The sequence below is a fragment of the Fragaria vesca genome, linkage group LG1 (assembly GCF_000184155.1).
Source record: "Fragaria vesca subsp. vesca linkage group LG1, FraVesHawaii_1.0, whole genome shotgun sequence".
NCBI classification, from domain to species: domain Eukaryota; kingdom Viridiplantae; phylum Streptophyta; class Magnoliopsida; order Rosales; family Rosaceae; genus Fragaria; species Fragaria vesca.
Genome location: NC_020491.1, coordinates 4611066 through 4620774, shown reverse-complemented (window position 1 = coordinate 4620774; position 9709 = coordinate 4611066). Strand labels below are relative to the sequence as shown.

The following is a 9709-nucleotide window of genomic DNA, read 5'->3' as shown; positions in this document are numbered from 1 at the left end:
AGGTGCACTGTATGTATATGCAGTTTGTAGCAGTATCTACCCTTTCTGAATGTAATATTGTGTTCTTTAGTATAATATCAAGAAGACCATCTGTTACTAGATAGCCTATTTTGTGCTAATTTTATATTGGTTTGCTGCAGAATGTTATGTTACAGATAATACATGAGATCATTGCGGTGCTCCTTACACAATGTGAGATTAGATGAACAAGAAGGTAAAACCTCTATCCAATTAGGATGCAGTTTATGTCAGGATGACTGAACAACTTTGCCTCTTTCACATTGCATTATCTTTCAAGAAACTGCTGGTGTTGACATAATTGACAATATGCATCTCATATCCATTCATTTAATTTACCAGCCTTCAAAGCAATAGTGCAGACAGACTTGGAGGATTTTTTAATTAAGCTGTACTGCACTAGAAGTGCAATTCAATTATTCTTCTAAACTTATATATAACCTCTTCTTTACATATATAAGTTATTTCATTGATCGTCACACACATGCAAATAATTGTTTTTTTTTCTTTTCAAATCAAGGGTCTGTGGCTCTCTACCACATTTCTGTGATAGAAATGTAAATTTGTACGCACCAGCCTTGTGCTTGATGGAGTCAAGTAACATTGGCCTATTCTGATGCCCCTTCTTTGCTAATGTAGTTGTAGTCTGCTGTAATCATCATTGAAACAAGTTGATCAAGGTTAAGAAAATTAAAAGTTAATAATCATAATAGACATTGTAGTTTTAGGAAGGGCATCATACCCCAGTTTTGTAGCTCTTGCTGGTTCTTCATAGTTTTGCTATTGTGGTTGACTAAGCTGGAGATTGACAGGCCCATGTGAGTCCTCTCCAATGTCTAGACCATTTGTCAGAAAGGGATTTCTATTTGCTCCACTTACATCCCTTGTTCCATAAACCTGGGATTTGAAACTTTTCTGTTGAGGATGGTTATGAAAAATATTGCAATTTGAATAGGTTGGATTATTGATTTTTTTTAGACTTTGGAGGATAGCTTAAGGTTGTCTTAGTAATCTAAACCAGTACCTTCTTTCGTAATTCCATGTTTTCTTGACGAATTAGGTTTACCTTCTTATACAGCTCGACATTTTCTTGGTGAATGAGGTTTCCCTGCACAAATATGTTGATCGATATTTAGCTATTTAAGTAATGAAGAGGGAAAATGTGAAATTTGGACCAAGGTTATGCAAGGTCAACCTTTCTGTTTAGGTCTTGTATTTCATCCATTAAAAGCTGATCCTACAAAAGCAAAACTTTTCATTTAGTGCCATGCAAAAAACTATGAATCTCGAACTTTCAGAATATAATGGAAGTTCATACCTTTTTCATTCGGACACCCTTAAGACTTATTTCCAATTGGTTCTCCAGATTTTGCAAGTCTTTCACACTCAGGCCTGAAAGCTCTTCACCCATCATTTGCCTGTAATCATTGAAAGAGAAACATTATGTATGCCCTAATGCATTGTGTCATCTGTTGTGTGATTCCAAATCATGGAATTCTCTATTTGCTAGATGCATTGTGCTCAAAATTAAGACTTCATGTATGTTTATCTTCTCTTTTCACAGATTTGTGTAACTTACTTTTTGGTGAAAGTGTTGTTAACACATGCATGTTAATATCATGCATGTAAGGGCAAGGCCTTCCCCTTAAAGATCAAAGTTGTGAAACATCATGTTTGCTATTGGTGATAGGCTTATCGCACCTTTATGAATATTCTCTTCTCTTTGCACACAACATTTGTAAAATTAAGTTTTTGGTTAAAGTTGTATCAACACATATGCATATTGACATCATGTATGTAAGGGCAAGGTCTTGCAGTTATTGATGATGGGAAAAAACCTTACAGGAGAACGGCTTTGTATTTGTCATTTCTACTGCTTTCTCTATGCTAGGGTTTCTTGTAAATATATGCTACCATGTTAATAATTTAAGAGGAAGTGGTTATACCTATGGCTCTCTTGCAAGGTGTGTAGTTGCTGCCTTAACATTGCTGCTTCCCTTTGCCATAACTGGAAAGATAAAAGCAGCACGTTGAGTAACTAGCAATAAATATAACAATGAACATATTTTAGTAGAATTTGGAAACTGCAATGTAATAAAGAAATGTTTAATAACAATACTTTTAGTTATACAAACTGTCCCATAAACTACTTAACTAGTATACGAATCTGAACATGCAATGTAAATTGAAGTTACAGAACTGTCATACAGTATTCTTTTCTTTTTCTGTTGAAATGAAACAATCATTGATTAGCTTAATCTAATTGAACCTAATATCTTTGGATGAGCAAGAGGATAGCTGATGAGAGTGCCTTGTGTTTTCTTTCGCTGAGGAGATCCTGCTCCTGATCTCTACTGGAGACACTTAAGTCTTCCTGATGGCATTCCTATGTGTACTCTCTAACCATTTTACATGTGTGCATGGTTACTACGATCAGCTTGTGCTGTTATTTGAACGGTTTTTGAATGCTATGGATACTGTATGTTCTATCATCTGTCTTAACATTAGAAAATTATATATCAGGCAATGGAAATTCCAAGAGGGAGGGAGGGAGGGACGGTGGGCATTGTGGCTTGTGGAAGAAAACAGATTCGGTAATGACAGCCACATTCATGCATAAATATTGTAGTCATATGGAAATGCCCTATATGCACTTTTCTCCAGTCATAGTAATTTCTTATGCCTTCATATACCATAAGCTTTGTGATGCAGATATGTAATCAGGAGAGGTTCAATAAAGAATCCTTGCTATTTCCTAGGTAAGTGACTAAAGAATCAAATTAGGGTAGAGGAGGCAAGCAAATTTCTTTTTTGTGATTGCTGAATAATCATAGTGTTTATGGGGTCCAACTGTCCAAAAAGGGAAAAGAATAAAAGCCAGCCCTTATGTTAAACACAAGCCTATCCTTTCTAATTCTATTGGGAAAGGATTATGGAGAAGGGTTTGTAAACTGATTCAGAAAGATCAAGACGATTATGTAGCTGCCCTTTATGTTAAGCACATTTTATCTAGGGGTTTTGGAACCATTCTCCCAGATTTTATTATGCATAGTATTGGCCTCCATGGAGTACTATTATTCCACAGCATCCCTAAACTGTAGTTCACCTGATTTTCTAGTCTTTTTACTATAAACATTTGTCTCATATGAAAAAAGAAAATGAGTTTCTCATATCAATCAATGTTTGTTCTTTCAAAATTAAGATATAAAATAAAATCAGTGATCTGAAAGCAGAGTAGTGCAAATCATAGGAGAAGTCAGGTCCTTAGAGAATTGGAAAATAGTTTTCCTGGTTCATTAGGTTATGCAGTTGTGAAGTCCAATCTTTACTTAAAAGAAGAGATTGATTCTTCTAAGAAGAAAACCTAGCTGTATGCTTGATACAGATATGTAATGATGTTTTTAGGGAGCTGGGTAGAAGGAAGAGGCTCCTAGGTGGAAATGTTGAGAGCAGTAGCAAACAGGTGTACGTGTGGGTACTTGCACAATTTTTGGGACCAAAATATTATTGAAAAGGCTAATTAAGCCACACTATATGATGGTATTCCTACTATATGTGTATCCTAGCCAATATGATGGTATTCCTAATATACATGTTGCTGGGGGAGTAAAGGGTATCTTAGCTGGTCATTTGAGATAATCAGCCACATTGGAACCTTGGACATGGTCCTGACTCCCACTGGTGTTAGCAGAGGGGAACTTCAGCAATGGGCAAAAGCCCTATTCAACAATATTTCGCAAGTGAATGGGCAGTGTTACCTGCGTAGCTCTTTCATTAATTGAAGGATCTTGATACGACTTGAGAAGAAAACTTGATTAGTTTCGTGGCAGAATCACGTAAGAGGAGAAAGGGAATGCTCTGGAAATAATGAATTCACATAGTTAGATAAAGAGAGGGCTTTTTCTGTAGTGGATGAATTACATGGATCTATGATGGAATGCTAAAAGCGAAGGGAGCTCTTTGGATCCTACCGATGCCCTAGTTTGAGTGAATGGGATAAGTATCTTAGTAGTTCATGTTGTGAATATTCAGGCCCCATTTGGTTGACGTAATGAAAATCATTCCATTAACGGAAATGATAGCTTAAGGGGTTAAAGGGTTTATATTTTCTCCGTCCTTTGTGGTGCATCTTTTTCCTAGGCACTTTAGTTCTCACTTAGCAATCATGCCAATGGAATCTGGTCGTTTAGTTAGTGAACTGATCTAAGCCAGAGTGTTTACCTTTTTTCTATGTAGATCAGGTGTGTAACACATGAAACACCAACCTGGGGAGTATTCTGACAAGACTGGAACACGGAACTGGTAGAGCTTGGCACTTCTAATGGAGCATGAGGTATGAATGTATGATTCCATAGAACGTGCAAATTTTTACTATCCTTCATTGTATAGTTCTTACCTGGACCCATAAAGGTCCTACATGTTTTCAACAACTAGTGGCTTGAGAAGTTTGATCATAGCCTAATAAGCCTATCACAAGCAGCCGAGCAGGAAGCTAATTTTGTTGCTGAAAAGACTTTTTTTTTTTTTTGGTAAAAACATTGGTGCATGCAGTTAATGATACTTTGAGATACTGATGTGTCTTGCAATAAACTGGCTATGAAAGGATCTGTTTAGGTTAGTGTAGCCAGGGGGTTGCTGATGTACTAAAAAACTAATATAAATTTGAAGCGTGATCATTGCACTGCAGGAGTTTTGATAAACTTTTACTACTCTATGTAAATGTTGAAAAAGGGACAAGTTAGAGTTTAGACAGGTCAGATCTTCCCAAGAACAAAAATCATATATCAAACTTAGTGGTGCTCTTCCTTTTTATAATCCTTTAGAGTATCATGACTTCATTAGTAGCTTAATCTTCCCTTAAACTTATAGCTTATCATCCTCCCATAGCGCATCAATTGATAGTAGGACTCATTTGATTTCGTTTATGAACTAGAATTTCAACTGCCTTAGGATCTTGAACAAGAGGAATTGGCACACTTTCTTCTCTTCTTCCTTTTTCTTATATATATACACAAAATTTCTCTGTACGTTGCTACAGGGTTCTTCGTAACTGATTATGAACGTACTTCTGTTGTTCTTTGACAATCATCTTCATGTGTTTTCATCTAGCAATTTAATGGGAGGTTATTAAGTCTAGTAAGTTCAGATAGCTTTGGTTAGTATGTGTTTTCCAATTTTAGAGAGTCCAAACATCTGTGTATCAGGTACGAATGGAGGCTCTAAGTATTCACAGTAAATTTTTCAGAGGAAAAGGTGGAACTGGGTTATTTCATTCTTGATTGATCAATGAGATTATTATTGACAGAGAGGCATCTGTATTGCGGATGGAGGTCTCTGTTGTGGAATGTTATACTCCTGAAGGTATCTCTGTATTGTGCAATCACTGCTGTTTTCACGAGGCTTCTGTGTTGGATATCTTTGTAGCATCTTTGTAGGTATTTCACTAGATCTAACACATGATAATGTATTGTTTTTGCAGAGGATATCTAAGAGGACTTTTAAACCAATAGGTGGATGACTGGTCCAATTTTTAGTTGAAATATTATTTCTTCAGGAAACAAGTCATTCAACAGTTGATATAGAAGTCCTCATTGTGTCCTCATTGTTAAAGTCCTCGCTAGAGCCCTGCCCTTGTTGTTCCATGAAATATTAGGCATAATGTTATTATTTAAAAAATGTTGAACTGAATTATAATAGCATTTAGTCTTTTGATTTTAGTAACTAAATGAATCTTTCTATTAAAGAAAGCAGTCCACGGATAGAGTGTAGTTGGACTTATTGACATGATTAGGTGTTTTGACATTTGTTGTTGAACATGGCGAGCTTCTATATGGATATGGAACTTGATTATGTGAGCCAGGACAAGAGAATATATATAAGGAGTGTTCAATAATAGTTTTATCTTCTCTACTCCTAATTTTGTTGATTTATCTCTTTTTTTCTAAACTGGTTAAAGAGAACAGAAAACTTTGTGTAGCGACAAAATAAAGGGATCTTGAAAATCCTTAGCAAGGTTTTACTGCCTCTGGGTTGATTCTTACCAGCATTGCATTTTGAGCCTTGTTCAGAGCTCCATGCTTGAATTGAACCACCTCATATTGAGAAGAGCTCTCCTGGAAATTGGAAACAGATCTTGTCATGGAAACAATTTCACACATATGGAACAGACTTATTTGAGGCTTTCTCTTTGCAATAACCTTTGGTCCCATGTTACTGAACTTGGGAGGTTAGCCATTCATGTCTGCTCCTTGGTTCCACTATTCTGTTTGAGATTAATGCCTGTACTTCCAGTAATTCACAACTTTGTTGCTATGATCTGAAAAGAGGAACGAACTATCCTTTAATGGAATAATTTTGAAACTCTAGTGTCGCTATAGGGGCTTTATCTACATCACAGGTGCTGATTTCTTGACTGCTTTTTCCTTCTGGAACTGCAAATGCCGGTGTCATGGCGCCAAACAACATTAAATTCTGACTTGACTTCGGTAATCTATTACGTCAGATAAATTCCTACCATCTTATTTGCAGCTTTCGGGCTCATTTATGAGATGAGTGAAAGAAAATAATTCATCTCTAGCTGTCTGTATCTATAATACAAGACCAAATCAAGGTTTGAGTGCTTCAAACCAACGATTATATCTATTGGCCAGTGCAGGAGACATGGAATACTGAATCCGTAATTAGTCGTAGATAGAATCCCAAAATGTTCACTATTATATATGTTTCTGTGATTAACCGTTCATCACGACTCAGACTGTATTGATTAAGAAGAGGGTGAAACTTCTTCGCCAGTTGGAAGGAATGTGTTTAGTAAGTATTGAGTTAATTCTTGCTATAGAAACCAAACTTGCTTCTGTTCAATGACAGTTATCAATAATAAAATCTGGATGGTGATTTATAAGATCTATCTAAATTTTGGTGGTATCTTGGTGAAAGGGCTTTTAAGATGACTACTTGATGTGTTTACGTTCTTCACGCTTCTTAGGTTATATTTTGCATGTTAATGGGATAAGAATTACCTATTATGTTGTCCTATTTTTTCTTTTTACCTAATCTATTGCAGCTAATGGTTTATTGCGAGTGTAATTTTTTATTATTGTATATATTATTGTTGTGTGAAGTCCTTCTGATTGGTCTTGATACTTCAGTTTTGATAGACTGATGTGATGTTGCACTTTTGTTTACCAAGGAATAATATGCAATAAAGCACAGAGTTAGTGTGAAGTTTTATTTGCCAACAATGAAGCTTTACCAGTACATTTTTCAGGATTTTCAATAGAATCATAAATTACTTTGTGTATCTATTCATGTGCTTTTATTATGTTAAACACAATCTGCAGTTATATCTTGAGATGAAAACCTGCAATTGGATCAAAGCACACAGCAAAGGTTTGAATGTCTATTTGGGGTAGCTAGTCCAATAATTACTGAGGATGAAACTCATCAAACTGGTGCATTCACTAACCACCAGAGGGTTGAACCATTATATGATAGCTGTACCTCGTATGATATGTGTTCCGACTTCCAACATACAACCATGAGTTCAGGTTGATGTTTCTCTTTTAAGTTTATTACATTTGTTTAAGTTGTTGTTTGGGCAATATTAAATTATTAAAGCTTTATACATCTCATGTGAATAATTTTGGCATGTTTTGTTCCTGACAGGCTTCAAGTAGTCATACCTCACGGGTAGCAACCTTTTGTTGATAGAACATATCTTTTGATAAAAGACATTGTAAACTTGTGTTTTGTTTGATATCAGATGATTCAGATCTGTTGCATTTTGTTGCATCTATGTGATTGCATTATTTTTTTCTGAATATTACAGTGGTTATTAGTTTTGTGAGGTGAATATAATCTTCATTTGTATTTCCTCCTACTATGCCAAAGTAGAGTTTATATCCATAATCAAATGCTGTTTCTAGAGAATCTATTTAACGGAGAAATTTAGCTGTAGAGTAACTTGGCCATCATTTCCAGTTTTTAGCTTGTCCATTTAAAATGTCATGCCTGCTTCCTAATCGAGACTATGTTGTTGTTCTTTCCCTTGTCTTTCTTAATATTCCCACCAAAAAGCAAAAAGTGGTCCTCTGCTTAAGCAAATCTTTAGCATTATATACATTCTTAAAGGACCAAGTGCCCCTATTACACACGTTTCTCTGTTTGCTAGGTGTTATTATTATCGCCTTCCAAACAATGTACATTTTCTTTGTTAAAGTAATTAGGTTTCCGTTGCTGGTATTTGTGTTATGCTAATTACAGTTTTAGCTCACCCAGCATTTAAGGCAGTTCTGAGCATGATCCTTACATTCTGAATTAATGTCTGGTTTTAAGATGCACAAGTTTTTACTGAAGAGAAGTTAGTTAGCGTTGGTATCAATTGTAAAAGATATAGCATTGTAGATGAAACACTCAAGACATAAATTCAATTGATCTGCCAGTGGGTGCTTATGAATATACCTTAACTTCAGAAGCAGGGTCGCCAAATTGATGATGCTCCTCTTTTGCTTTGGTGTATCTTTCAATCACTGACTTTATGCTGGGAAAAGAAACGTATTTATTAGAGTTACTAGTTGCCTTTGGTGACTTGGCACAAAGAAACTTGATAATTGATTCTCAATTTTTGTATGGATATGTAACCAAACACCATCGACATGTCATGCTAAGTTTTATCACTGACCTTTTGATCTATATTTCTAAAAGTAATGTTCTGTGGTTTTCAGATCAGCAAGCAGTCGTATAATTTGAAGCAGCCGGAACCTGTGAGATAAGTTCCTGTCTACCTCTCTTAACTTGTCTTAGACAAGGTCTAAATTCTTTGATTCAGTATCTTTAGTTTAGATCGTTAGACACTTTCTCAGGAAAAACTGGAGATGTAAGACCTGCGAGAGTTTCTGTGAATTGTGAAGTAAGTTTCTGTGTCCCCGTCGTATCTTGTTTTAGACAAGATCTAAAGTCTATAATTCAGTATATATAGTTACGATGGCAAGACACCGCCTCAGAAAACTGAAGATGCATGTAAACTACTTTATTAAACGTTTCAGTCTATTTTAACAATTTTCTTTGTCCCTCACGTTTTGTAGTAATTCGGCTAGCAAATTCCAGTCATCTACATATCCAGATTTTCTAAAACATACTGCCAAGGAATTGAGGTCTGTAGTCATAATCACAAGCCTTTTCCTTCAATACTTCCAGAACTTGGTTCTACAAGTTCTAGCTAACCAACTTAACTAAACACAGCTGCATATAATTTTGTATAGACTGGTAATTTTTACAATTCACATTTTTTTAGTGTAAATGTTGCTGCCAGTGCCCAACGAGGGGTTAGTAGGAACAGCACTGTAGGACGGGTGCTGAGTAATTGAAATTACTATCTGTTTGCATGACAAATATCCCAAAATTAACTTCTATCCCAAGCTAGTGGTCCTAATCAACTTGTATCTTTGAGCAAGATTCAACACCGTCGAGTCTTTGCATAATGAATATTGTTATTTGCTATTCAAGGTTTGAAATTAATGTTTTATGAGTCTGGTTTTGGATTTGCTACTTGTGGTTTCAAGTTTAATATGTAACCTTTTGGGTTTCAGATATGGCAGTCTAGAAATGAGGTGGGTCTGGTTTGAGAACTAAATTCATCAATGACGTGTTCCTTAAAACACAACGGCTCCATTCTACCAAAAAAAAAAAAAAA

The 9709-nt window shown here is 35.7% G+C and overlaps 1 protein-coding gene across 1 annotated transcript in view; it reads right to left on the bottom strand.

Moving 5' to 3' along the window:
• Window positions 1-313: 313 nt before the first annotated feature.
• Window positions 314-9709, bottom strand: part of LOC101303547 (agamous-like MADS-box protein AGL16-like) — a 16694-nt gene continuing 7298 nt past the window's right edge. Inside the window, exons 3-10 of the mRNA XM_004287376.1 lie at window positions 8479-8557; window positions 6060-6131; window positions 1965-2026; window positions 1337-1436; window positions 1214-1255; window positions 1085-1126; window positions 761-915; window positions 314-664 (exon numbers count right to left, since the gene is read on the bottom strand). Coding sequence (XP_004287424.1) covers window positions 799-915; window positions 1085-1126; window positions 1214-1255; window positions 1337-1436; window positions 1965-2026; window positions 6060-6131; window positions 8479-8557 — 514 coding nt within the window. The 3' untranslated portion in view covers window positions 314-664; window positions 761-798. The remainder of the gene's footprint in view (window positions 665-760; window positions 916-1084; window positions 1127-1213; window positions 1256-1336; window positions 1437-1964; window positions 2027-6059; window positions 6132-8478; window positions 8558-9709) is intronic.